This window comes from Rhododendron vialii, chromosome 8a (genome assembly GCF_030253575.1).
Source record: "Rhododendron vialii isolate Sample 1 chromosome 8a, ASM3025357v1".
Taxonomy (NCBI): domain Eukaryota; kingdom Viridiplantae; phylum Streptophyta; class Magnoliopsida; order Ericales; family Ericaceae; genus Rhododendron; species Rhododendron vialii.
Window position 1 is genome coordinate 34,793,178 of NC_080564.1, and position 27,489 is coordinate 34,820,666.

At 39.7% G+C, this 27,489-nt stretch overlaps 5 protein-coding genes across 6 annotated transcripts; 3 read left to right on the top strand and 2 right to left on the bottom strand.

Annotated features, from left to right (window-relative positions):
- On the top strand, positions 1-1,333 carry LOC131335799 (pollen-specific leucine-rich repeat extensin-like protein 3). Its single transcript, XM_058371312.1, has one exon. It carries the CDS (start codon positions 735-737, stop codon positions 1,125-1,127), a length of 393 nt encoding a protein of 130 aa, XP_058227295.1. The 5' UTR covers positions 1-734; the 3' UTR covers positions 1,128-1,333.
- Positions 1,334-9,104: 7,771 nt separating this feature from the next.
- LOC131335800 (auxin-binding protein ABP19a-like) lies at positions 9,105-10,051 on the top strand. Its single transcript, XM_058371313.1, has one exon. The coding sequence runs from the start codon at positions 9,273-9,275 to the stop codon at positions 9,903-9,905; it is 633 nt and encodes a 210-aa protein (XP_058227296.1). The 5' UTR covers positions 9,105-9,272; the 3' UTR covers positions 9,906-10,051.
- A 3,384-nt stretch (positions 10,052-13,435) lies between these two features.
- On the top strand, positions 13,436-15,240 carry LOC131335801 (protein NODULATION SIGNALING PATHWAY 1). Its single transcript, XM_058371314.1, has one exon. It carries the CDS (start codon positions 13,515-13,517, stop codon positions 15,111-15,113), a length of 1,599 nt encoding a protein of 532 aa, XP_058227297.1. The 5' UTR covers positions 13,436-13,514; the 3' UTR covers positions 15,114-15,240.
- A 2-nt stretch (positions 15,241-15,242) lies between these two features.
- LOC131335802 (E3 ubiquitin-protein ligase SPL2) lies at positions 15,243-21,391 on the bottom strand. Of its 2 annotated transcripts, XM_058371316.1 has the most exons (7): positions 20,810-21,376; positions 18,907-19,008; positions 18,333-18,503; positions 18,079-18,200; positions 17,100-17,150; positions 16,788-16,907; positions 15,243-15,819 (listed from the first exon to the last, which is right to left on the bottom strand). In XM_058371316.1, the coding sequence occupies exons 1-7, from the start codon at positions 21,170-21,172 to the stop codon at positions 15,531-15,533; spliced, it is 1,218 nt and encodes a 405-aa protein (XP_058227299.1). In that variant the 5' UTR covers positions 21,173-21,376; the 3' UTR covers positions 15,243-15,530. The 2 variants fall into 2 exon arrangements, with proteins under 2 accessions (XP_058227299.1, XP_058227300.1); XM_058371317.1 differs by lacking the exon at positions 17,100-17,150 and having other exon boundaries at positions 20,810-21,391.
- Positions 21,392-23,861: 2,470 nt separating this feature from the next.
- On the bottom strand, positions 23,862-26,900 carry LOC131335803 (uncharacterized). Its single transcript, XM_058371318.1, has 4 exons — positions 26,048-26,900; positions 25,151-25,243; positions 24,207-24,274; positions 23,862-24,110 (listed from the first exon to the last, which is right to left on the bottom strand). Exons 1-4 carry the CDS (start codon positions 26,759-26,761, stop codon positions 23,999-24,001), a joined length of 987 nt encoding a protein of 328 aa, XP_058227301.1. The 5' UTR covers positions 26,762-26,900; the 3' UTR covers positions 23,862-23,998.
- Between the last annotated feature and the right edge of the window lie 589 nt (positions 26,901-27,489).

The following is a 27,489-nucleotide window of genomic DNA, read 5'->3' on the forward strand; positions in this document are numbered from 1 at the left end:
TCTCCAAGCAACCCAAGGAAAACGTCACTCTCTCTCTCTCTCTCCGTTCCCCCAATGTAAATACAGCTCTAAACTTGCACCTAATTGTGCAAAAACCTGCCAATATCCCAACTTAGGCCAACCGTTTTTTCCCCGCGTAAGCAAATCATTTATCTCCCTCTTTGTTGCCCTTCTCTCTTATCCATCCCTGATAAGTGGAGGATCAACCAGAACCTCGACTCCTTCTATTCAAGATTCAATCTTTGGCCGATCAAAAAAAAAAAAAAAAGAAGATTCAATCTTTGTGTTTTGCCGAACCCAATTGACCCTTACCACTTGATTTGATGAGCAATGTGATACCCTACACCAATCTTTGAACCAGACCTTTGTTCTTGCTTTCCAAGAACAAATCTTGAATATGGGACCAATTCCACTGGACCCATTTCGTTGATTCTTCGCTACAGCAAGAAAGCAAATTTATACGATCACACCCATTATTCTTATCCCTAACCCTAATCCTGCTGTGCCCAATTGACGAAAAACCTCTTGATGTATGTACTATGTAGAGCATATTCAATCTTTCATGCGATAAACACTCGTGGGCTCTGAGTGTTTATCTCGTTTTCCAGAACGCTATCTAGCCCGGTGTTTATTTCGCCACCTCTGTTCTTGAATTTGGTGGGAGAATAGAAAGATTGGGGCTGAACCCAAATGCAAATATTCCTCATTTTGATTGATACTCCAATTGCAAGTGAATGGATTCCCCATTTCTCACATTGGTCTTCTTGAGTTTGTGGTTTTTCTTTGTGCATTCACAGAGAAATGTGGTGAATCTTGGAACCCAGCCTTCTCCACCTTCTCAACCGCCGCCACCGCCTCCTCCACCTCCCCCGCCCCCGCCGCCGCCGCCTTCTTCGTTTTCGCCGCCGCCACCACATCGACGGTCCACTCCCCACCGACCACCACCGCCAAGGCGCCGCCATAGCCCAGCCGTGAAATCGCCCCCTCCACCAAGCCCACCGGCTAAACAAAAGCTCAATTTGGGCAAGAAAATTGGACTGATATTTGTGGGCATTGTGGTGATCAAGCAAGTTGGTGTGGTGGCATTCTTGTTAATCATCAGGCGTCGGCTTTTTGAAGAACATTGATAGACACTGACTGTTGTTTGCCATTCTCATTGATTCCCTTGCTTTCTCCATGGTTTTTTACAGAGGAGCAGAGGCGGAGTTATGTTCATTGCGGCTGATTGATGAGTACATACGGAGTTACACGAACTAGGGATTTGTCGGAGTGTTTTCTGCATTGGGGTTGTAAATGGGTAATTTCTTGATTGACATTCTACTTTCCATTTTTTTCAACAATTGGTTATGCTGGGTTACGATCATATAACTGTATTGGGAATTTGTGGAATCATCTTCGAACCTCTAATAACAAAATCTTCTTACTGTACTTATCAAAAACAAAAAATCTTCTTACTGTATCACAATCTAAATCGTGAGCTCAACCTGCTGCTTATCGCATTGCCAAGAACAACTCAACATTAGCTTATGGCATTTTGGTCATCCATTCCGGACTTCCACGTGAATGATGTGTTATAACATGGTACTAACTGTGATCCAATCCTAATCGATATGGCCATGTTTCTCAAATTTCTAAGGATGTTAGTTTCCACAATTTTCGATTGGGTATGAACGGCATAGAGTACCTGTTGAGTCATTACAAAGAAAGAAAGAGAAAACTCCGTTTAGCTCGAGCAGGTGCTCCTTTAGATGTGGATAGTTCACCCCAAGTTGCTCTCGAGTAATGATAGCTTAGTGGCAAGAAGGGAAACTCGGTCTCGATCCTATGCAAGTAGACAATATTTTCGCAATGCTCCTTTTGTCAATTTCTAGCTATAAGCTTCTACAAGTTACATGGTTGTATGAAATTGAATGTTAGGGAAATAAACTTACTGATGGTGGATGAGAGATCAAGTCATGGGAGTTGTCTTTATTGCGGGTTGTTGTAAGATGGAGCTTTTTGCTTGATAGGAAACGATTAGGACAGTCTACCTCAACCCACTAGCAAAGCAAAGAGGGCAAAAAGAATAAGAAACGTAATAGCCCTCTTTTCGAGGGAAAGCTGAAACTTTAAGAAAACATAAAAGAGTTTAACTTCCTGCATTGTATATGGGGATGTCAAGCAACAATGGACTTATAGAAAAGGTCTATTTCAAGTCGAACTAACTGTTTCTGCTGTGTGGACCTGAGTTATAGTTCATATAGTAGTTTGTGAGTTTGGTTGAGATCAGTTAGTTTTGGTGAGTACGCCAAACTCCAATCCATGTACCTGTTTTGTACAAAGTTCTATGTATGAATGTTGGTGGAATGGAACTGTTTGAAAGTCTGTTTTCTGTGAGTGCTGCTAGTGTGTGTGCTGAGAATTTATTGAAACACTTGTGTGAATATTTATCTGTTTAGGACGTAAAGTAGCAAGGATAGATTGGCTGCGTAGAGCTTTCATCATCTATAAACCAGATAGGTATAGGGAGGGGGTTTGGCAATCCTTGCAGGAAGTCAATTGTCGCGAATATGAAGTCGTGTGGCATTCTTCTAGTTTGGGTGTATACATATGTCGTATGCGTGTTCTTGTGTATATATTTTTTATGTGTTTTCTGCGGTGTAGCATTGCACTATTTGCTTCTGATTGCAAGAAGTTTTATACTCTCTGGACCACAAAAGAGTGGTGCACTCTTTGATGGTGTGGAATTAGCTTACTTAGGCAATAAAAAGGAAAGACTGATTATAGTTACACCAGTGATACCCTCAAAGCAGAAAAATATTCTTTTAGGCCCATATGTCCGAAACATGTTTCCTTCATTATGCAAAATAAGAACCTCAAAATGCAACAAACGCAAAACCATCACCCAAAACATTAGTTGTCGTGCAAAATACAAAAGATGTAAAACCATCACCCAAGATTGATAACTCACCTTGCATACACAAAAACCCACTTACCACTATGGAAAGTGGACTCTTATCCAAGAAAGCTCGTGTGAAGAGGTATGGGAATTTAGAGCTGGGTAGTACTGGAGAAGAGATGGAAAGGCTTCTGCTTTTCCTCTTCTCTGGTTGGCCATGCTCACTCCAAATTAGTGCCCAAAATAAAGCAGTTAGTCTCCTGTTTTAGTTGTTCTAGATCATTAACAGTGAGGGCCGGAAAGTGGGAGTGAGAGTAGCCAGTTGGAGAACTCATCGTCAATGGTGTAAACGAATTGTTTAGGCTTATCTCGGTCCTAGCAAAGGCATTGCGTAACTTTTTCAAAAGGTCACAAAGCAGGGGAGAATCCAAAGGATATAGGATAGACCCATCTGAAATGCCAAATATATAGAATCCTGGACAGTCATATTGGTAGCTATAGTGTTGGTGGTAGAATTTTGTTGTTGGGTTATGAACGACTTCCACGGGCTTTCATGAATGTGTTTCACCTCTGTGCATGTGTCTATCGTAGTACTTGGAGTCTGGGTGGGGTTCCTTTGAGCACCATGACCCTATTGTCATGTCTCAGTTCTTAAATGATTGACAGATTTTAGACTGCACCATTACTCTTGCCTGATTTCTCGCTAGTCTTTTTTTTTGGGCAGCTGATATAATTTGATATAATTCTCAGTTCTCACCTTTACCAGGTGAACTTTCCATAAGTTAGCTTAGGATTAGATGATGCACGCTGATGTACTCCACTCAAATCAGTTCATTTTCTCCTAGGTTCTGAAATAGTTGGTAATCACCATCATCGTGTGTGTGTTGCATAAAAGATCAAAACAAAAACCAGAAACAATGTGGAATATCTCTGAATCTGGCTGGACCATACTCTGTCGAAGAGCCCCTAAATCTAAGACCGAAATGGAGTAGCGAAAACCATGGTGTCGGCTCATACTCAATGCCTACTTTGCTTGAGAGCAGAGAGCATTGGCAATCAAAATTCGATGCATGCAAACCTATTTCTAGATCAGGTACATTTATATCTTTATCTGTATAGCCATGACATAACATTGAGAAAACGTAAAACCCTGATAATAACATATAGCGCCGCGCAGCTGATGAAGAAGGCGAAGGGAGATTGTGAAGACAGTAGGGGCTGTGATTATATAGTTCGCGGAGAAACTGCCAAACAACCAAATCCTAGAGGAAACGAATTAGGGTTTCGTACCTCACATGCCGCAACAGAGAGTATGCTTCCAGAAAGTGCAAGATAATTCTTCTTCTTCCCTTCATACGCCTCTGTTTCTCCATAAAAATGGGAGAATGGCTCATTGAGGGTTTGACAAGTGAGAATCACCGATGACCATTGTAACGAGATGGATGTTGTGTCAATTTTTTCGCTCCGTGGTTCAGTCTCGACCTTAACCCGAGGCTTATTGAGTATGGTTGTTACATCTTCGTTTGTCTTCTTTACGGTTATGCTCTGGGGTTTAGGCTCTCCACGAGTGGCTGTCGATGTGATGACGTCCGGCAAAGGGGGATGAACCTTGCAGTCCAAAGAACCATCTTGATTTGGAGAGAGATCTTCAATCGATGGTCATGTTATATCCCCTCTTGTTTTTATGCTTGTTGAAATGATTTTCTGTATTTTATGCATTTTCTTGTACTTGTGGTTTTTGTTTTTGCTTTCAAGTGGGGTTAAAAAAATTTGCAGTAAGAAACATATCAAGCGGATATGCCGTTTCTTTTAAAAACGAAATTTCAAGCATTTTTCCAATGGCAACGTGAATGCATAGATGTTCAAAACTCATTCCGAACAGACCTAACACACACGCCCAAGGTCAAAATAAGTTGAAATGTTCTTGTAAACCATAAATATCCTAGAATGGACACATAACGCATGGAACATTGGAAGGTACCCAAACCATACATTGTGGACACAAACTTAAATTATGGTGCCGCGAATAAACACGTTCTTTATGTGTATGTATACTTGCTTTTACACTCAGTAGCATGGAAGAAATAGGAAGCTATACTATAGCGCGGACATAATCGCTGTTATGTAGTAGTAGTACTATCTTTATGCTTCCCAAAGCCCGTATCTGTTTGGCTTCAAGGATACAACTAAATATCGTAGGACAGTGCTAGAGTGATGATTTTGATAAGAGGGAGGTTTTAGTTGCTGTACGAATAAGTACCCTTCTTTCTACCTTTTTCCCTTTTGATGAGTGAATGAAGTTTGGCATAGGGGTGCAAGGGAAGTGCACACTTGTGGACCTGTCATATACTGAATCACTGTTTTCTCTGCCCCATAACAATGGCCTCCATTCTCCTTCATTGTATCCTCAGCCAACACCTTTCACTATTTAATCAAGAATCTCTCCATTGCATTCATGCATTCCATGGTATTCTCTGGGGCACTTTCCCTTTCCATCTTGTCGTAATCATCTTTCCTTGAGCTAAGCATTTTCTAGGAAGTTTCCCTACACTTTTCTGTTCAGGTCTAAACTTTTCCTCTCTTACTTCTTGTTGAAGACTGTTTTATGGCATTAATATGGTGTTATACTCATTTACACCAATTCTGCTATTTTGCTAATGTACCCTTGTGTCAATCTTGAATCGCCAGAAATCCGCCAAACATTTACTGGACTGATTTGGTTTTGCTTGCACATGGTGTGTCATACACTGCTTCAATAAAAAGTTTACCATCTATTTCTGAACAATTGTCACCAAGAATTTGGTTGGTTGGGTTTTTGATTTAGGATTGAGAGGAATAGAACATCCTTTAGCTACTAGTATGATCAAATCAGAAAAACAACCAACTATATCCTGGATTTATATTGGACCAATTTGCATGAGCAAGTTGTCAAAGAATTGGTTGCATTTATATTGGACCAATAACCAATTTAGGAGGCTTCATCAGAACCTTCAAAGAGGTTGATCATGTCCTTTCGTCAATACCTCCTTAATTGTGTTTAGACTTCAGATCACGAATTTATAAAGATATATACAAACGAAGAAAAAAAAAGATGGGAAGACTAAGGAAAGAAATTTAATGTTTCTCCTTTAGATAAGCTTAATTTGCGGACGGAGAGTCGCCATGAATAGGATCAAACCTTAATGTTTCTCGACGGTTAAGTAAGACCAAGCTCATGACTATGTTCTTATCCAAGAGAAGCACGGATACAGACATAGGATAAGGACACGCAATCACGTTATTCCTCCAAAAACTAGGACACAAACACGTTAGGGACCATTGATAACATAGGTGTAGTAGGAGTTCTTAAGAACTCATAAAAGAATTGAAAATATTAGGTCTATGAATGTAAGATAATAAAACACACAAATAGCATTAGTAATATGAACGTACAAATCACTGGTCAGTGTCCAAGTATTCATGAAGTAAACGTCCATGGAAATTTTGAAAATGGGCCAACATTTGAAAATTACATGTTAAACTTCTAAGGGAAAAAAACCGAAATGGTCCCTATAGTTTAATGTTTGTGTCAACTTGATCCTTGCAGTTTGAATTGGCTCGATTTACACTCTGTAGTTTCTATTTTGTTCCAACTTGGTCCAATTACTAACTGTTGTTAGCCTCCCCCAGACACAAATGGACCCCTTTTCTAGTGAATTACCGAACCCTTCTTCTCTAACCTTGCAGACCTAAAGCCTTTTTCCTAAAAAGCAAAACGGAGTCACTCTGTTCTAAAAATCGGGTTCTGTGGCCCTGTTTGTACCATATATTCACTGCCTGTCGATAATCGATCAAAAGGTGGGAATTATGAGAATGCTTCCTATTTTATTATTTCGTATTAATAATATAACTAGTTTTTATTTGTTTGTATTTTAATAAAGTGCAGGACACTTGGCATGATCGTACACATTTGGAAGTTAAAAAGACACTTGTCATTGTCCTACACACTTTGAAGTTGAAGGGAAGTCATTTGGACACTTGGAAGCAAATAAGAAGAATGAAGAGTAGTGGGAAGTTAGGAAGTTATTTCCTGCACATTGTTGTTTCCTATAAATAGCATTTTTTGGCTTCATTGTAATCTCCCCAACAAAATCAAAGTCTTAACTTTGTTCTTATTTTTTGTCCTCCTATGAGTAGGATTAACTTAGTTTTCTTACTTTCAATGAGGATCCGTCCTTCTTGATTGTAATTCTACCATGGAAAAATAACAATGTCCATTTGTTATTTTTCTTTCGCTCCACTCCACTTCACTAAACCATCAATCCACTCTGCCCAATCAATGGGTCGATTCCGTTCTTGAAGATTGGCGGGTGACGGTCTTATTTTACTTGTCAATTCTTCACCACCAAAAAATAGCATTTGATTTATTCGCCATTTCTTTTCCGGTGAAGTCCTGAAATAAGGCAAGGAACCTCAAATCCGTTTGTGGAGACAAGCCGCATTCGCCCTTATTTTTGTTGTTGGCATTGTTTCCCGAAATCTCTGTCGATTTCGATCGAGAGAAAAATTGGTAAATAGGCCCGTGTTATTTTTTCTACTCCGTAAAATACTTGAACTATTCTTCCGATACTCAAGAGGTAACTAGACACACCTAAACTCTATGCCCGGTGGAAACTTTAAGTTATTTTCTAAACCCCTTTTGTGGCCCGAACTATGGCCGGACCTGATTCTCCTTTACCCAAAGATATGTAGACAGCTTGATGAAAGCTCGGTCCCTTTTTAAAATAAAACCCACTTCAATTTCTAAAATTCAAACATTTTTCAAAAATATCCGAACCCCTTTTATAGAACACAAAACTCCTCATTTTTCCTTTCTTTTCAAGAACCACGTTGCAATCCATAGGAACCCGATCACTTATCCAGGCCCTAATCTCTCTCGCTCCTTCCCCCTGAAGGAGAACGAGACACGTTTCGATTGAATGTAAAATCCCAGGCGCGACAAATGAAGAATGGAAGCCGCGAAAAAAAAATGGAGAATGGAATAACGAGGCTCTGTGTTTTGGTTCAGAGGTATATTAGGGTAAGAGGAGAATGACAGATTATGATTTTAACTCTAGAAAAGGGGCCCATTCGTGTCTAGGGTTAACGGCATCCAACGACAGTTAGTAATTGGACCAAGTTGAAAGAAAATGAAAACTACAAAGTGTAAATCGAGCCAATTCAAACTGCAGGGACCAAGTTAACACAAACACTAAACTACAAGAACCATTTTGGTTTTTTTCCCAACTTCTAAATTGCTTTCGACATGTCACAAACGCATCCAACTACAGATAGAAGTACAATAACATATGGGGCACATACTTAGTTGTGTCTGAGATGTGTCCGAAGAGTGTCATGTCTTGTCGTGTTCATGTCTAATACATGTCGGACACGAATACATGAGGCCAGGAGACGTGTCCATGTTTCTTACTTCTTATCTTTGCCTTCTTGGTTTTCCTTTCTTCTGATAAAGTAAGAATAGCTGTGGTAGAGACTAGAGAGAACGTAATCAGAGGGAGATGCTGGATTTATAGCAAGATAGTTTCACTGGCAAGAGGAATCCAATCCTGTCAAGGCTAAGGTTTCACCACAATATTGACAGAGAGGACATCAACCCCCCACCCCACCCCCCCCCCCCCCCCCCCCCCCCACAAATGAAACCTTAGCCAGAAGACCCAGAAAGGAATTCTCACTGTCCACCCATTTCTTCCCAATGGGTAGCCATTGGACAGTCAAACTTGCATAGAAAGTCTTTCCCTTGGTATTCTCTCTGTCATATTGTCTTCTTCTGCTCGTATTTTCTCTCCCCACATGTGCTCTTATCTTGTTGGACCACAATCTTAAACAGATCTTCTCATTATCAACATTCAATGGAAATGTATCCTATTTAGCGCGCATTAGGACTTTTAAACAGGATCATTTAACTTCAAAAAATACAGAAGCAGTATGCCTAGTTCGGTTATAATCATGTGAATCAATAGTGCGTTAAACTTTATCGAAACAGCCTGGTTAATTGAGACTTTCGAGTCAAATAAGCAATCAACTTGCACCTGTACTTGTCTTTGTTAGCTGTCAAGATTGTGAAAAACCAATGCCCTCTGAGGCCTGATCCACTCATTTGCAATTATTCCAGCTAAAAGTTATTACCTGTTTCTTTGTCCAATACAGAAAGGGCTTAAAAGTCATGGGGACCAAAAGCCATCATGCTTCAAAGCAAAACCTTGTGGTTCTCATTCACTTAACTACATTCTGAGCATAACCCTCCTATGGAAAATCATTCAGTGATCCCGGGGCACTAATTTCGTACAACTTGTCTATATAAACACACCAAGCTCTTTGCGAAAACCTTCCACCCATCATCAAAGCAACCAAATTCATGAAACTAAAAATGCTGCAAATTTTCTTCCTCTTCTCTCTCTTACTGTTCTCCTCCTCTCATGCCTTAGACTTTTGTGTCGCGGACCTAAAGGGTCCTATCGGCCCTTCAGGGTACTCCTGCAAAATCCCTGCTAAAGTCACGGTCGAGGATTTCGTGTTTTCACTAGGAAAGGCTGGAAACACTTCAAACATCATCAAAGCCGCAGTCACTCCAGCATTTGCCGCCCAGTTTCCGGGTGTCAATGGGCTTGGTATCTCCATGGCACGGTTAGACCTAGCCCCAGGTGGCGTCATCCCAATGCATACACACCCGGGTGCATCGGAACTCCTACTTGTAGTGCAGGGTTCTATCCTTGCCGGATTCATTTCCTCTGATAATTCTGTTTATTTGAAGACACTCAAAAAGGGTGATATCATGGTTTTCCCTCAAGGGTTGTTGCATTTTCAAATAAATGCTAAAGGAAAAACCGCGATTGCTTTTCCGAGTTTTAGTAGTCCCGATCCTGGGCTCCAAATCCTTGATTTTGCATTGTTCGCAAATAACCTGCCTTCTGTTATTGTGGAGAAGACTACTTTCCTTGATGATGCTACTGTGAAGGCTCTCAAGGCTGTTCTTGGTGGTACCGGCTAACTTGTATTGCCAAGGAAACTGGTTTTTTTTTTGGGTCTTGAACTTCATTGTTAGTGTGCTTTAATTCCAGTTGCTTTTATGTAATTGAGTTCATTGAGCTAATGACTCTTCTGATTATTGAAATGTTGTGAAATTTTTTGTTCAAACTTTCAGTCTAAGCTTAATTTCCAATAATTTTTGGTTATCTTAAGGAGACCTTGCCAAGAATAATACGGAAATATATTATGCCACCAATGGAACTACCAGAATTCGAACTCTGACATCTCCTTAGAGGTATTTTCCAAGAGAAGTTGATGCATGTTAGAAGCTGATGGCATGAAAGTTCAATTGGATGCGCCAAATGGGTAAGAAAGAACTAATTAGGATATTGGGTCATTTAACCGGAAAATTTTCTAGTGCCGGGTAGGTACCAAGTGGTGCCCACTCTGTGCATCCGAGCTGTCTATTGTATTTTTGGATGGCTCGGATTTGGAGAGAGAAAGTGTTGACGTGAGAGAAGAGAGAGGATTCCAATCCGAGCCGTCCAAAAGTGTATTGGACAGCCCGGATGTGCCGAGCGGGTCCAAAAGTGTCGGATTATGAATATGACGCAATCAACACAACTTCATGAAAAAAACGAATTCATGTAGTTGACCCTAATTGGTTTGGTTGATAACAACTTCGAATAGAATCGACTAGAAGAAACTGATCCATGTGGCCGCTCTCGACCTTTATTGAGTCGAGTTGAATAGATCTAAGGGACTTGTTGATACAACTCAACTCAACGCCATATCCCGATAGTAAACGGTAGAATTGGTCTCCTAAAAATCGAGGTGCACAAAAGCTAGTTCAGAAACTGAAGTTATAAAAAAAAAAAAAAAAAGGGCAATAGAACTCCATGGCATGAGCATTAATTAGGTCCAGCGAGATACAATAGAAAACCAACTTAAGGAATGTCATTTTAATATGGTTTAGAACCTGTTTGCTTGTCACCGTTAACAGTTGGCAATTTTGTTTCCTTTTTCTATAGTACAAATCCATCGTTCTAATGGTTCTTAATTTCATCAATGAGCCAGAGATTACTGTAACCATCTGTATCGTTCTAATGAAGTTTACTTTTGAACAGAGACTAGGGTTGCTCCCGAATATCCTCGTAAACTTTGATCAAGTCAAAAGACAAGAGTTTATTTTTCATCACCGTAAACTTGGAAATTCGGCCCAAAAATAATCGAAAATATATATTTCTATATCATTTATGAAAATACATTTGGTGAATAATTTTCACACTCTCCTTTTTACTAACCACGCTCTCTTTTTTACTAATCACACTCGCCTTTTTGTTTTAAGTGTGTGAAATTACCAAAATGTCCTTAAACTTTTTACAAAAATCATTTCATTTGGATAACAACAAAAGAACAATATTAAAAAGTGGAAGTATGTTTTGATAACTTCACAGTAAAAAAAGAAAAAGAAAAAAAGAGTGGTTGGTAAAAAGGGGTGCGGGAACCACTCCCCAATATATTTCTAAAGCATAGTTTTCCATCAGAAATGATATAAGTACCGATCAGTGGGAGAGAAATCGTACCGCCGGCGGGCCGTCTCCGGCCACCGGACGGCCGATCCGAGCCATCCAAAAATCCTATAAAAAAAACCGATGGGGCCTACGCGAGAATCAACGGCATCCGAGGTGTAGGGTGCTTGATTCTCGCTTGAGCCCCATCGATTTTTTTTTAGAATTTTTAGACGGCTCGAATTGGCCATCCAATGACCGAAGAAGGCCTGCCAGCGGCCATCAGTACGATTGCTCTCCTCCCCTGTCGGTACATATAGCATCACTCGTTTTCCATTCAATCCTTTTGTCTGAAGTAATCTTGTTGTCTCATTTCCCAATGGTTCAGGAAGGGAATTGAGAAAGGCTTGCTTGAGATTGACATCATCCATGCCGTTGAGAAGATAAAATCTCTAAGACATGCGGTCATAATGAATCTCGAGATCTTTCCTTTTGAATGAACAGCACTTCATGCTGAAATATTCTTCTCGAACAAACTCTTTAGATATGACGACCGAGTTGTTTGCAGGTCAATTTGGTGGAGGGGCAAATGACAAAAGCTTAATATCAAACAAAACATCCCCATAATATTTAATCCAATGAAAAAGAGTTTGCTGTCTCTCTTTAGATATGACGGCCGAGTTGTTTGCAGGTCAATTTGGTGGAGGGGCAAATGACAAAAGCTTCCTTTGGCCAATGGGCACATCAAAAGGGCAATTTCGAACAAAACATCCCCATAATATTTAATCCAATGAAAAAGAGTTTGCTGTCTCTTGGCATTTTCAAAACTCGACAAATCACCATCTATCGACTCTCATAAGTAATACTTATCTTGTCACCAATTGTTGTCCATTGATCTCACCAACCATGTCATACAAGCACATAAATTAATGGGCAAATTTTCGTAGTCATCCCTATAGTTTTACGGTTGTCTCACTTTCGTCCCTCTAGTTTCAAAGTGCTCCAATTTCGTCCCTGTAGTTTGTTTTACGTTCCAAATTGGTAAAATCGTTAACACCGTTAACGAAACTAACGGAAAAAAAAAATAAGTGTTCCAATTTTCAATCTGTTTGAACCGGGGCGAAGATCTTATTTTTTTGATCATTTTATCCTAAATGGTCGTAATGAATTTTTGGCTCTAAGGCCTTTCAATGAGCACCCGAATACTCCTTATTTAGTTTCAGGGCTCTCTTAGGGTGCTCATTGAAAGGCCTTAGAGCCAAAAATCCATTATGACCATTTAAGATAAAATGATCAAAAAAATAAGATATTTGCACCGGTTCAAACGAATTGAAAATTTGAACACTTTTTTTTTCCGTTAGTTTCGTTAACGGTGTTAACGATTTTACCAATTTGGAATGTAAAACAAACTACAAGGACGAAATTGGAGCACTTTGAAATTAGAGGGACGAAAGTGAGACAATCGTAAAACTACAGGGATGACTACGAAAATTTGCCTTAAATTAATACCCAAAAGGGCTGAGTTGAAAAAAAACAAAAACAAAATACTACTTCACCCTTTATTGATAACTTGGACAACTAATGACGATGTTTGATGTTTCGATCTGGTTTGATTCATGATCGAATCTGCAAACACGTTCTCTCGTGTGCCAATGCTTCGAGCTGATTGGAATCAATGCATTCCAATTTCTAGCCACACCTCTCTCGTGTGCTAATGCTCCCAGTTGATTGAAATCAATGCATTTCAATTGCCAGACTCTCGACGCCTTCAAAAATGTGCATAAATAATTCGTTCGAAATTTTTACATCTCGTTTTTAACCTACCCCGTGATTTGTCAATGAAATCATGCGGTTGAGAAAGACGTTTAACAATTCCGACACCAATTTTTTTTCCTAGGGACGATCTGGTCCTCAAGAATAACCTTAATAAAACATATCACAAAATCCAAAATTACGTCACCCCAAAGCAATGAAATATGCTCTTCACTGTCCTTTTGTGCAAAGACCACCACCAATTTCATTTTATTATTATTATTTTTATTTCATACAAAACACCAAGTCCAACCTCTTTCTCTGCACCTACTCATCTCCCTCCTATCTCAAACATAATTTTCGACACAATGACCATTGAAGAACCAGAGCCAACCTCCAGCTCTGATTACATCTTGGAATGGTTGGACTCGATCGACGGCTCGTTCCTTTCATCTTTCTTGGTCGATCAATACAGTTCCAACCAAATCAGCAGTGATCAATGGTCGGTTCAGGCTCAAGATGTAGACCCCGCTTCTTTCACCACTGTCACCAGCAAGGCCCCACCAGATCCCGTCGCCTCGAGTAATCCACAACAGTCCGATTCGTCCAAGAAACGGAAGGCATCCGATCCCCATGTTCCGAAGGCATCCCGAAACCGTGGAAAGAATCGTAACCGTCGGACCAAAGAGGCTGATGGTGGGGATGGGGCTGTGGAACATGGGGTGACAGTTAAGAAATCAGTTGGGACTAAGAGGGGATCAGCCAAATCTGCTGGAAATAACTGTAATAACGGTAATAACAGAGAAGGAAGGTGGGCAGAGCAGTTGCTCAACCCTTGTGCCGCCGCGATCACCGCCGAAAACCTGCCCCGTGTCCAACACCTCTTGTACGTTCTCCACGAGCTGGCTTCACCGACCGGCGATGCCAACCACCGGCTGGCGGCTCACGGCCTCCGAGCGCTGACCCACCACCTCTCCTCCCCCTCCCCCTCCCCTGCCTCCTCTGTTTCAAGTGGGGCCATTAACTTTGCTTCCGCCAAGCCTCAACTTTTCCAAAAATCACTCATCAGATTCGATGAGGTTAGTCCCTGGTTCAAGTTCCCTAACAAAATCGCAAACAATTCAATCCTCCAAATTCTTTCGGAACAATATCAATCTTCTAATCTTCACATCGTTGATATTGGAGTCTCTCATGGAGTCCAATGGCCAACCCTCCTCGAGGCGTTGACCCGCCGCCCTGGTGGACCTCCACCACTAGTCCGCCTTACAGTTGTTAGCACCGCCACCTCTGACTGCGGTGGGAGTAAGGACATTCCGTTTGCTATTGCCCCACCAGGCTGCAGTTATTCTTCCCAACTCCTCGGTTTCGCCAAATCCATAAACATCAATTTACAGATCAATCGGATTGATAACCAACAATTACAGAATCTAAATGCCCAAACCATAAATTCCTCTCCTAGTGAAACCTTAATTATCTGCGCTCAGTTCAGGCTCCACCATCTGAACCACACCAACCCGGATAACAGAAGCGATTTTTTGCGAGTACTGAGGAGTTTGGATCCGAAAGGCATGATTCTAAGCGAGAACAACATGGATTGCAGCTGCAGCAAGTGTGGGGACTTTGCGACTAGTTTTTCGCGTCGAGTGGAGTACCTGTGGAGGTTTTTGGACTCAACTAGTGCCGCATTTAGAGGGCGAGAGAGCGACGAAAGGAGGGTTGTGGAAGGAGAGGCTGCGAAGACGTTGACCAATTTAGATGAGATGAATGAAGGGAAAGAGAAGTGGTGTGAGAGGATGAGAAGGGTCGGTTTTGTCGAGAAAGTGTTCGGAGAGGACACCATCAACAAAGCTCGAACTTTGTTGAGGAAGTATGATAGTAATTGGGAGATGAGAGTGGAGGAGAAAGATGGGTGTCTGGGTTTGTGGTGGAAGGGACAACCTGTTTCCTTCTGTTCCTTGTGGAAGTAGGATGTGAAAGCAAATGACAGTTGAACAGAGTTTGTGTGTAGCTTTTCCCTCTTCTCTGTAACATATAATCTACATCACCAATGTAAAATATGAAGAGTAATTTTAATACTGTGGAAATGAGACACTACGAAAAGCTAGAAGAGCCTTCTTCAAACCAATTCTGCAAATACGAAGAGTGCGCGAGTACAATTGCGGGAGAACTTGATCATTGAAATAACTTTCAATGAAACAAAAATTAACTAGATGTAACTCCACACTTTCGTCTCTTTTCCTATGATATACTCCGAGTTCAATACAACTACCCGAGTTCAATACAACTACACACAACCCGATTTTGAGATATACACTAGAATGCACAGCTATCCTCACAAAACGCAACTTCAGTAAGATAGTCAGGAAAACAGCAACTACCGATTCTCAAGAGTCATAGATCCTCACTGAAGTCCGGATTGACTGCCGACAGACAGGGCACTTGGGTGCCAAGTCGCGTTCAACTGAAAGAGCACATCGTTGGCAACAAACCAGATGCCCGCAAGGAACAAATGCTGAACGCCTCCTCCTAGTCAAGCAAATAACACACAGCTCTCCATCTGGTATTTCCTCTGTTCCCTCAGCTGCAATCTCAGGATCAGCATCTTCACGGGCAAGGTTGTTCTGCTGTTGGGCTTGCCTTTGTTGTCGCCGCGCTTTCCACCTGTTCCAATTCCTGAAACAATCATAGTCAAATGAAATACCATCTAAAGCTAAATTGGTAGGACAATCCTTGCAAATTGAGCCGATTTCAATGCATTTCAAACAATCCAGTTTATTTTCTTAGGGTTTAATTCTTCATGTTGTTTAGAAATAAGGGCACTTTATCTTTAAACTCCTTATTGTTTCTGTTCATGTTCGTATGGTGAGCTTGCAGAGCCACCCCCTCCCCTATTCCTAAAACAATAAAATAAGAGAAAATTTCTTTTATATCCCTTCGACTTTGATCAAAAATTCATTTTGGTCTTTCACCTTTTAATTTCGGCATAAAAATCCTTCGACTTTCCAATTTTTTTCAATGTCATCATTTAGGGATATATACATATATATACACACACACACGAAAAAATAGGGTGTTTGGATCAAGCACCCTACACACATCGAATGTCGTTGATTTCTCCATTGGCCCCCTCATTTTTTTTATAGAATTTTTGGACGGCTCGGATCGACTGTCCAGTGGCCGGAGACGGCCCTGCGCGGCCGTCGGTCAAGGTTAAGGACCAAAATGAATTTTTTATGCCGAAATTGGAAAGTTGAAGTATTTTTATGCCGAAATTGAAAGGTTAAGGACCAAAATGAATTTTTTGTCAAAGTCGAAGGGATATAAAAGAAATTTTCCCATAAAATAAATTGACAGAGAAAAAAGAAATCATCGTTATCATGTATGCTAAGCTTATAGTGCCACTCAATATAACCAAGCTGCATGATAGAGAGAGAAAAAACATTAGAAGAATAGAACACCATGGGATCAGGTTTATTAAGCATGAAATTCTCAAGCTCGATTGTTACTAATGTGATCCTAGCAAGAGCCAAAGATTCAACAGGAAACAACTTTGAACCAAATGAAGCTCTGGATTAAACATTCAAATCCATTAAAATGTACACAATTCTAAGTAACAAAGGACGGTGTGACAATTGTAGTACCTTACGGCAGCATAGCCAAGGATACCAATTGAGAATGCACCAAATACAATGCCACTCCAAAACAATATCTTTGTCCTCAATGCAATATCTACCACCATTTGATCCTTAGTCATGTCAGACCTGTAAAGCACAAACAACATTAGATTTTCCTCTAGAAGCAGCATTACAATACAAACAGAATATAAATTGGCTTAAAGAATTTAGGCAGGATATAATGAGTAAAGAAAGAAAAAGAGTACATGACAAGGGATACCAAAATTTAAACACCAAACATTATCTCAGGACACAACAAAGTGAATTCAGGGTAACTACCTAGCTTTAATGGTCATACATTCATTTCTAACAGCAAGCCATATTCCACCGCTGATCCATCAACAACAGAACAAAATACCAGTTGGGACTTGGGAGGCATGCCACAATTAGAAGATCAGTAAATGCAAGAACTAATAATAAAAAAAAGCAACCCTATTTGTAAATGCATACATGAGGCAGGTAGTACTGGTACCCCCATGAAGGTAAATATGCTCACAAAGAATGTGGTACGATCTTTTTTAAAAACCTGATAACAGAAGAGGGAGTTCATTCTGTAGAATAAAATGAACCTACGAGAATTTAAATCTTGGACACATATGGATGAGGTATATAAGAAGACAAGAGAAAAGCTCATAGTGACCGTACCTCGGCCCCTATTTACATATTTTAATCTAGAGTGTGACGTCCGCGTGTTGAAAACTAGAGACTTCGGTATTGGATATGTGTTCGAAATCTACGCCAAGACATTCACCCTCGGTATATTAAGTAATTCGTATTTAACACAAAACCCCAACTTTATGCATTAAATGCTCCCTGACAACTTGCAAACCCCATTTTCCAAATAAATATGTAAGAAGTATGTTATAAAGCAAAATAATATTTTGACATACCCCCGTGTCCATGGGCATAAGACTTGGTTGTATCGCCTACTTAGACATACAATGGTACCCAATTCTGGATAAATAAAACATAGCTTGGCCCAGGTGGCATATCTCTAGCCGACTATTATGAGTATAACATGCACCAATGCATTACTGGATTACTTGACCTCTGGCCAACTTTGCAAACAAACCCTCAAAATGCATTTTACTTTGGAAGAAGCACCATATTCTAGACCTTTCCAAGTTGACCAATTACAGCCATCCAGCTGAGTTGACCATGAAAATATCCCCAATAACTAAACATACTTTTCATGTGACAAAGTGCACAATGCAAGTATCTAATCTACCAAAATACTTTTCCAAACAAACTTGCTTACAGAAAATAAGGAAGGTCGTTGCATGATTTGATTTCAGCAACTCCATCTCTTAAAGAACAAATGCCGACTGCACTGATATCCTTTCCAAGCGGAAGAATTTTCTCCTCATCAAGCAGTCCAACCTTCAGAAACAAAACATATTACCACACCAATCACATGCACAATAATAAGCAAAAAAAAAGGCCAAAGCCATGTACTTGTTTAAGTTAAATCAATCCTTAAAACCCAATCCCAGTTTGTAATCTTAAACTTACAGGGTAATCATGCCCAAAGAGCGCCTGAAGGAAAGTATAGGGAGACGGGGTAATAGGCTGCAACTGGTGAAAAACTGTTACAAGGGGTAACGGATGTCTTGATCCATCCATGTTGACAATCAGATAGTCATTCTGTGGCCATTTTCCACTTTCAACAAGAATGAAAGGAACCTGCAAATAGAATTCGCCACAATAAAATTCAAAATCAGACCATCTAAAAGAACAGACACAACTGGATTCAGAGTGATAACTGCAGTAATAGTATATTATCTGCTGCAATATAATGGCTGAGGTATAGAGAAACGTATTCAGAAATTATTTGACTGTGGACCCAAAAAATCAGGAAACCAGAGACTTCCAGACGAAAATCAAGCAAATAATGTAATAAATGCATGACTACTCAAACGGCAAGTATTAATATCGTCTAAAATATAGAATTTAAACAATCATAGATTGGTAAGAAGAATCAGCTTGTGCATCCATGGTATCCAATTCTGCATGCCATAATGACTGTAAGTACCTTTTACAACTAATTCATCAAAAAATGAGGAGAACTGTCATAATCAGAGCATACCATTCTTAATGAGGTTGATTCTTTCTGCTTCCAGGATCTCGTAAACACAGAGCGTAGATCAGAAGTCCATCCAAAAAAGCCCCTCCATTCGTTGTATATACACTTAAAATAAGTATCAGCCACAAAATCAAATCAGTTTTTGTTGACAGTCTTAGGAAAAAAAAAAAGTAGGTGGAAACTTTTGAACTCAAATTTTACAAAAAAGGTAAAGCCGAAGATAAAAATTGAAGTTGACTTAGTGCCCTCCTAGACCCTATTATGGGGACTAAACTTCTATCAATCTGGTTGCCAAATGAACAAGTTACCTACGCAATTAACACTCTTCTGCACTTCGACTCCTTTAAGAAATGATGTATATGGCCATGTTTGATCTAAACCCACACAAACTGAAACAAGCAATTAAACTTAATCTGTAATCCACTTGTTCTTGGAATGGATGACGAAAAGAAAGTGTAAAATGTTTTTCTTCAAATACCACTGTAATTTGCAGGAGCGAAACTAAACATTGAGTATTTTTCAGTCCTTCCCAAAGTTTATGAAGGGCCTTCATGTTTCCACTTTGTTACTTTCCTTTCCCTTCCTCGAATACAGATTGGGTCAACAGAATAGAAAGCATGGCAGTCTATCATATCAACTGAAGTCCAGAAATATTTATACAGCTTGTATATTTAAAGGAAACACACCAGTTGGTGTGAATGAAAAAATGAAGCTGGCTCCCAATTTTGATTTCCAAAAGTGTACAATAAAAGATCCTAAATCCAACATATGCTTTGGCTAGCCTAATAAATTGTAAGGCCAAACAAGGCAATAATCCCCATTACATAATACTGGACATTTATTCTGTGAAGAATCCTAAGCCGTTAGGTTCCCTTTGCAATCACAGATAGGAACTTCCACGACGGGAACACATCCAAATCCATTCCCCGATCATTGTGTCTTACAAGAAATGTCTGCCACTCATGGTAAGTCTATCTTATTTCTCCACTAATTTTCGTTCTTTGTTCTCTGCCATCTACATATACATACACATTATGTTCCACAAACTTCATCTTTCGCTCTACATGAGTTTTATTAAGTACACGTACATATGAGTTTTATTCTTCAATACGCAAACCTTGATTCAACTTTTAATTCCTTTTCGAGTAATGGGCTTTCTTTTATGGATATAGGGTACAAACTCAATGAGGTTTTCCTCTTCTCCTGCCTATTTTTCCCTCAATCTCTTTCACTACTTCCGTCCTATAATTAAATTCATACCGCACACTTTGCCCACCGCATGCGCACAATCTCTCGTATATAGCACATTGAAACACATGTGCATCACAAGTTTGGTAATTCAATTCCGCCTCTAACAAAGGGTCTTGTTAATGGCAAAACTGTTTTTGTTTGAATCAAAACTGTAGTGCATAAAACATTTGTATTCTTTTCTTCGACCGGATACGGGAAAAAACTAACTCCAGAAACTCTCTTGTTTTCAAATGTCAGATATAGAATCATACACTATTAGTTCACCAAAAAGAACTATATCAGCTACAAATGGACCCGACAATTATACCCAAATACTGCTACGTATGGAATAAAACCTTACTCACATAATCTTAGTCACATAATCCTTCAATAGGACCCTCCGCTCACACTCTCACCTACACTTGCACTCTTAGTCCTTGCTCTCGCGAATTGTAGTAGTTTGGAATGTTTTTGAAAGACGCTTTCACAATCACCCTCACACAATCGCATTACGCGACCTATCCAACAATCCTTCAGTAGGACCTCCACTCCCGCTCTCAATCCTCACCCTTTCTAGTTTGGGAAGTTTACGGAAGGCGCTTGCACGGTCGCGCATTACGTGACTCAGAATAAAACAACAATTCGCAGGATTTCGCAAACGAAAGACAAGTTATACCGTCTGAGTCCTCCGTATGATCACGCCTCTATCGCCGGACTCGTGCGAGACGAGCACGTTCGGCCTGAGGTGCTTCCAGTTCCCATCGACAGCCGATTTCGCCTCCACGAAACCGCGAACGATCACGAGCTTCCCTTCCTCGCTCGAAGAATCGGAGCCATCGGATGGAGAGAGGACGGACCGGAGGTCGGAGACGCGGACGGATGGGGAGTCCTTGACTTTCTTGAGGGCGGAGGAAGCGTCGGTGAACTTGATGATGCTTCGGACTGCCACGTAGGCTAGGGCTAGGCCGAGGAAGACGCCGTCGGCAGCTAGGGCTCCTTGGGCGAGGATCGCGGCCGCGGTTTGTTCATGGATTGACATCGCGAATCGTCTGATCGTTGTTTTTGGTTGTTGTTCTTGTTCTTGTACGGTGAATTGAGCGAGTGGTTAGCGATCAGGGGAGGAGAGAGTGAACGAGGGTTAAAGCGGCGGCGGAAGGCGGTGATCCGCGGTTGGGGTCTCCAAGTTTCAGCACAGGCTGAACTGGCTGTGCTTATCGATGAGAAAGTTTTTCTATTTTTACTAATGGGAATGATAAATGTAATAGCTTGGGGCAGAAGATGAGAGATTTTTGGTATGTTTTTTTGGAAAATGATTTTAACAATCTACTTACTAGTAAATATACTCCAAAAAGTGTTTCAAAATAGAATTTTTTATATGTTTAATTTTTGAAAATTGATTTTAATACTTTACCTTTTGATAAATATACTCCAAAAAGTGTTTCAAAATACAAATAACACATTTTTTAAACCACACTAAAAGATAAATTTTGAAGTACATTTACCAGTAGGTGAAGTGCTAAAAATCTTTTCCCTTAATTTTTCTGGGTTGTATGAAGAACATATAAAACTGCTTTATAAAAGGGATATGAAATGCAAAGAAAGATAAGTCTCATAATTTTTACATCTATTTTTTTTTATTAGGAATGGGAACCAATATTTTTTCAAGTTAACGATATGTACGTCTCTGATTTTCCAGATAAAGGGAACCAGTAATTTTTAAGAAGATTCTAAAAGAACAATGTGCGCTGTTAGATGAACATTATTTTAGGCATTCATTGAGAAGGTGGATGGCTATAAAAAGAAAGAATGTGCATTTTTTAGTGTGCATTTGTATAAACTATTATACAAGTATTCGCCTACTAATATTAATTGAGAGAATTTAAACCTACTTCTTCAGAAAACATATGAAAATCAATGCTCGAATTTCTGAAAACATACGAAAATAGATAGGTACTTATAAGTCCATCTTTGCTGTCACCGGAATTTTTTTCGTTATAGTGCTCCCATTGATGCATATTTCTAGTTACGCCACTGCTGCGACTTCTATCTCAACATGAAAAAGACTCTGGTTAATTATTGATGTGTTTAGATTATAGTTGAGGCTATTAAGGTAATTAGTTGCATCTTGCTTGGGCAGAGTTGGCATCAGAGGATTCGTAGGAAGAAACGCTTGAACTGCTTGGGAGTTGGCCACGGTGTCAAATTGACCTTGATCGTGCTGACAAGATCTCGTGATCAAGACAACGGTGTCCTGGAAGGACTTCCGGCGAGATCTTTCGCATAACCGGCATAACTGTTTACACCTAGTGAGTCAATAGCGACGCCAAATGTGGGTGCACATGAATATTTTGACTATTTAGATATAGTTTTTTTTTTTTTTTTTTAACAAACTCAGAAGATTTTGATTATTCAAAATCCGCCCAAAGGGCTACAAACCCCAAACCGGAGCCCATCGATAGGAACAAACCCACGATAAGAGTAATCCATATGATTTGAATAGGAATACTCTGAGTATAGAAAACACTACCCAAAAGTGGTAGAGAAATATATCTACTATTTAGATATAGTTCGTTTTCATCTTTTGTTGCATGTGTCGAAATATGCACCCCTCCCTTCAATGTAATGGATTTTTTTAATATAATTATCCAATCGAAAGTAAATAGTAGTGAATTTTTGAAGTTTAAAAAAAAAGTATAGTAGTTAGTGCTAAAATCAAAATGGTACGTTTACAGCTTCATCATTTACCCCATATGTCAAAATGTCTGCACACTAGGTCATGTTTCGTTAAGGTTTTTATTTTTTAAATATTTATTTTTCCTTTTGTGAAAGAGGTCATTCTCTCCTAATATACTTCATCACCTTTAATTCAAAAAATAACAACTTCTTAAAAAAAATATATTTATTTGTAATTTTCAAACTTAAAAATATTGTATTTACGAAAATAAATTTTTGACTTTTTTTGCACCATTCAAAAGATCTTATTGAGATCTATCAAACAAGATCCACAATTCGGGCTTTCATGTATGGGCTTGTCCATTGTATTTTTGACTTTTAGAACTTTTAGGGGTTTGGCTGCGTTCCATCAGGTTTAATTGTTTGGACTTGTCCCATTTTATCTAGGCTTTTAGGCCTTTCAGGTGTTTGGGCTATGTCACATTAGATGTTTCTTTGGTTGGCATCTTGTCAATTAAGGGATTGGGTATCGGAATGGACACATTATTGTTGTTCTCTTTGCTCCTGTTAATCTTTGTATTTTTCTAAGGTTAATAAAATTTCTTTTTCGCCGTTCAAAAAAAAATGAACGAGTCACATAATTTGCGTGCAAGTGTTATAGTGGGAGCGCTAGCGTGAACGAGAAAGCGTATTTGAAACACATCCTAAACTACTAAAATTCGCAAACACTTTGAGAGAAATTGTGTCATTATATGTGACTAAGCCAATTCAAGCCCATTACGAAGAGCCCAGCATTCAGCAGACGGGCGACAGGGCAATAACTCTCCGGAAACCATGCACCCAAGAACCAGCAATCATATTCGTCTCTGGTTAGACCTTGTGTCTAAACCAAACCTCCACTCCTTTTCTGATCGATGCCTTTGTTGAAAAGTTAACGGTCAGGATCACGCTCATTTTGGAATGGAGATGATGAAGATCATCTAATCCGATTATTAGCCCTTATTTTCAATATAAGACAACGGCTTAGCGCAAAATAAATTTGAGAAAAACAAAGCTATAACGAAGTGGAAATTATAACTTGTCAGTTGTCACTTTCAAGTATGAAAATGTAGACAAATTAACCCATTTAGGCTAATGAAACAAGATTGACAGGCAATTTTTTTAATTGAAATCCTAAGCGATAAGCTTGGGGCTAACTTAAAACAAATGACTCGATCAAATCGTTCAGGTCATCAGCAGCTTCAATATTAGCTGCATGTCCAATTCCCTTGATTATCTCTACCTTCGATTTCGGACCCAAATGCCTGCATTCACAAGTTATTAACAGTCGTACAATTTGCGCCGCGGATTACAAGCCAATCCGAAAAATACATGGCCGAAGGGCCAACAAGAAAGAGTACCTTTGCAATTGATAGGCCAAATATGGAGGGAAGACTTTGTCCTGATCACCCCAAATAAGTAGTGTTTCCTTCAACCAAGCAAAATAACATGTGAGAGAAAAGAAGTATATATATCATTTTCCCATGAGAAATGATATTGGCACTTCAAAAATTGATGCAGGCACTCTAAAATCAGTATAACTCTAAAGCCATTTTCATTTGTTTTTTGGAGTGCCTGCATCAAATTTTGGAGTGTCAATATCACTTCCTTTCCCATTTCCAAAACTTTCTCGTTGTCGAAAAAAAAAAACTAAGATGTTCAAAAACAGTCCGTCAGAGGCCGACAGAGTGTTTTCTAAATATCTTTAACTAGTTTTCCTACCTTCGTCCATAACCACAAGAATGATGAAATTGTGAATAACGTTTTCGGAGTGCTTCGAAAACTTTTCGCAAAATTACTTTGGGAAATAATTTGTTAAACAAGATTTGATTTTCCATCTTACTTTCTTTTATTCCAACACACAAAAAAAAAAAAAAAGGATTGTAGTTCGAGGGAGTCCACTGTACTTTAAAGAGTCTTGCTACTGACATAGCAAGTCTGTGCACAAATTGCATTGTGGGGCCCATTAAGGGTCTCATACAAATAATCTGATCCGTTAATTATGTTTAAAACATTTTTTCAAGGACCCCACATTAAATCAGCTCAATCCGATACCTATAACTGCTTGATTTAATCATCTAACTTTTCATTCAGGTTTTTAGAGAATAAAAAGTTAGATGATTAGATCAAGTACTTATAGGTATCGGATTGAGCTGATTTTACGCAAGGGCCTTTGAAAAAATATTTTAAACATAATGAACAGCTCGAATCACTTGTGTGGGACCCGTAATAGGCCCCACATAACAATCTGTGCACAGATTTGTTATGTCCACGGACTTTCTGTACTTTAAAACTAAAGTCTCACCTGAGTTAGAATGGGGAGTTGAGAATCTGCTTTCTTTGCCAAAAGGTATTCCACCAGCTCTATTCTCTCCTTCCTATACTTCTTACACTTCACCTGGATCGTCGAAACAAATTTGGGATTTCCCCTTTTATTGACTTGAATCGTCATATATGACTTTGACTTTTGCTAAACTTTAATAGTATCATTTGTGACATAGCTCATGTCAATTAAGGGCATATTCTCAATACCATTATGGATAATACCGTTATAGGCATGACTTGTCTCCAGTTTATTAGTGGACTGTACGTCGTGCAATTCGGCCATTTCCGGCTCCATTTTGGTTCCTCATTCATGATTAAACTCGTTTGTATTGTAAAGATTGTCAAGCTGAACAATCGCGTAATGTTGATCAGAGACAAATAAATACATGTTCGGAGTACATTTATTTTGAGAAAATGAGTTGCAGGATTTCGACTCCAAGAACACATTTTCTAAAAAATAAATATAATTCGATCAAGTATCATCAATCGGCATCCGATCAACATTTTTTTTGGCATGGTTGATTAGCTCGACGAGCTCTACGACATGAACGAGTCCGATCATGAAAAGTAACCCAAATGAAGCCGGAAACACTGGACTTCACGGCGTGCTCTACGACATGAACGAGTCCGATCATGAAAAGTAACCCAAATGAAGCCGGAAACACTGGACTTCACGGCGTGCAGTCCACTAGTAAACTGAAGACAATCATTCTCCCTTAGTTACATATCGGCCTATATCGAATAGTATAGACCGAAGATTGCCATATGTCACGATCGATACGATCCGTAACGGCCAAATCTTGGGTGAAACTAAATTACCTATCATACAACTTACTCTGACGTATTTAAAAATAAAAAATAAAAATAAAAACCTTACTCTGATGTATTCGTTGAGGAAGAAATCCGGGAGCCACTTGCCCATTTTGGACTTGTGCATGGTCAGATTCACCAGGGACCGTAGATGCTCGGGCTTCTCCGGACAAAACAAATCCCGAACGTCCATCCCAACCTTGCTCAGGTGCTCTTCCTTCTGCTCCTCCGTAAGCCCGACGCCGCTGCTCACGATCACAACCTTCTCCACCATCTCCGGATACATCTCTGCCATCCGATACCCCACCCATCCGCCGTAGCTGATCGCATACAGCGAGAACCTCTCCACGCCCAATCTCTTCAGCCCCTCGCACACGCACCTTGCTTGGAACACCTCCGTCCGGTCGTCCCTGTTCGTGTATGAGTCCCCGAAAAACAGCAACCCCGGTAAGTACAAGTTGAAGGTTCGAGACAGTTGGCCCACCTGGCGATAGAACTGCCATTTTGCAGTGCTGCCATATCCGTGGACCAAGACCAGACTGGGCTTATTGAACCGCCTGTGGGTGGCGGTCCAGTAGTGCATCGTGGTCTGGTCGTCTAAGTCCACGGTGCATGGTGACAGGCCGTGAAAACGGTAGAAGATCGATAGGAGAGCATCGAGGATTGTTACGATGAAGGGGAAGCGTTTGAGATAGGATAAAAAGAAGAGAAATGATTTTGACATGGCGATTGTGAGGGAGAGGTAGATGGAAAGGAGATGGTGAAGCCATTGGAAATCCATGGAATTTGGAGTGAGCAATGAAGTAAAGTTCTAGCTAGTGGAGACTATTGTGTGTTAAAGCTCAATGATGGGTTTGGTGGGTGTGAGAAGAAAGTATATACTGGTAGTAAATGCACGGGAAGAAGTACCAAAAGACATTTCAGCTTTTGTGGTGGGTTTTCAACGTGTATTGATGGCTTTCTGTGATAGAGACGAGTTTTATCTGTGTGAGGTCTTAAATGTTCGTTTGTGAGTTTAAGCTTCTTTCGTAGTTGCTTTCTTTTAGGGCGGCTATCCGTTTTCGACGGAGTATGATTTTTTATCAATGAAAACACTTTTAAACTTTAAAAAAAAACAAAAACTAATGCATCAGGAGAAGTAAAATGTCATACACGTGAATCAATAAAACAAAAATGTGCATAAATAAGCAACCAACCAGACTTTTATCCTGTACCGATTGAGGGTAACGATTCTCGATCCCACATAATTCATCGGAGCTATTGATTCTATGTAGAGAATGATTTGTAGACATCAGTTTAGTCGGATATCGGTAAATATATAATTGATTCATTCAAAGTTTTGTTTTGACTTCGGGATTACAGAATTGTAGATAGAGAATTAGATGAGAAATGATCAACAACTCACTAATATCCCGTTCAATTTTTTTTTACAAGAATACTTAATTAGATTATGCTCTATAAAATCAATGACTCCAATCATGAATCTAGAACTTGGAGCGGGCTCCACAG

Coding starts and splice junctions, on each gene's coding strand:
- LOC131335799 (XM_058371312.1), top strand. CDS start 735: ATGGATTCCCCATTTCTCACATTGGTCTTCTTGAGTTTGTGGTTTTTC.
- LOC131335800 (XM_058371313.1), top strand. CDS start 9,273: ATGAAACTAAAAATGCTGCAAATTTTCTTCCTCTTCTCTCTCTTACTG.
- LOC131335801 (XM_058371314.1), top strand. CDS start 13,515: ATGACCATTGAAGAACCAGAGCCAACCTCCAGCTCTGATTACATCTTG.
- LOC131335802 (XM_058371316.1), bottom strand. CDS start 21,172: ATGTCAATCCATGAACAAACCGCGGCCGCGATCCTCGCCCAAGGAGCC. Junction 19,009..20,809: donor TCATACGGAGGACTCAGACG/GTATAACTTGTC, acceptor ACTTATTTTAAG/TGTATATACAACGAATGGAG. Junction 17,151..18,078: donor AACGACCTTCCTTATTTTCT/GTAAGCAAGTTT, acceptor TTGATGGATCAG/CGGTGGAATATGGCTTGCTG.
- LOC131335803 (XM_058371318.1), bottom strand. CDS start 26,761: ATGGATTTCCAATGGCTTCACCATCTCCTTTCCATCTACCTCTCCCTC. Junction 25,244..26,047: donor TCCTCAACGAATACATCAGA/GTAAGGTTTTTA, acceptor TCGACGATCCAG/GTGAAGTGTAAGAAGTATAG. Junction 24,275..25,150: donor AACTCCCCATTCTAACTCAG/GTGAGACTTTAG, acceptor GCTTGGTTGAAG/GAAACACTACTTATTTGGGG.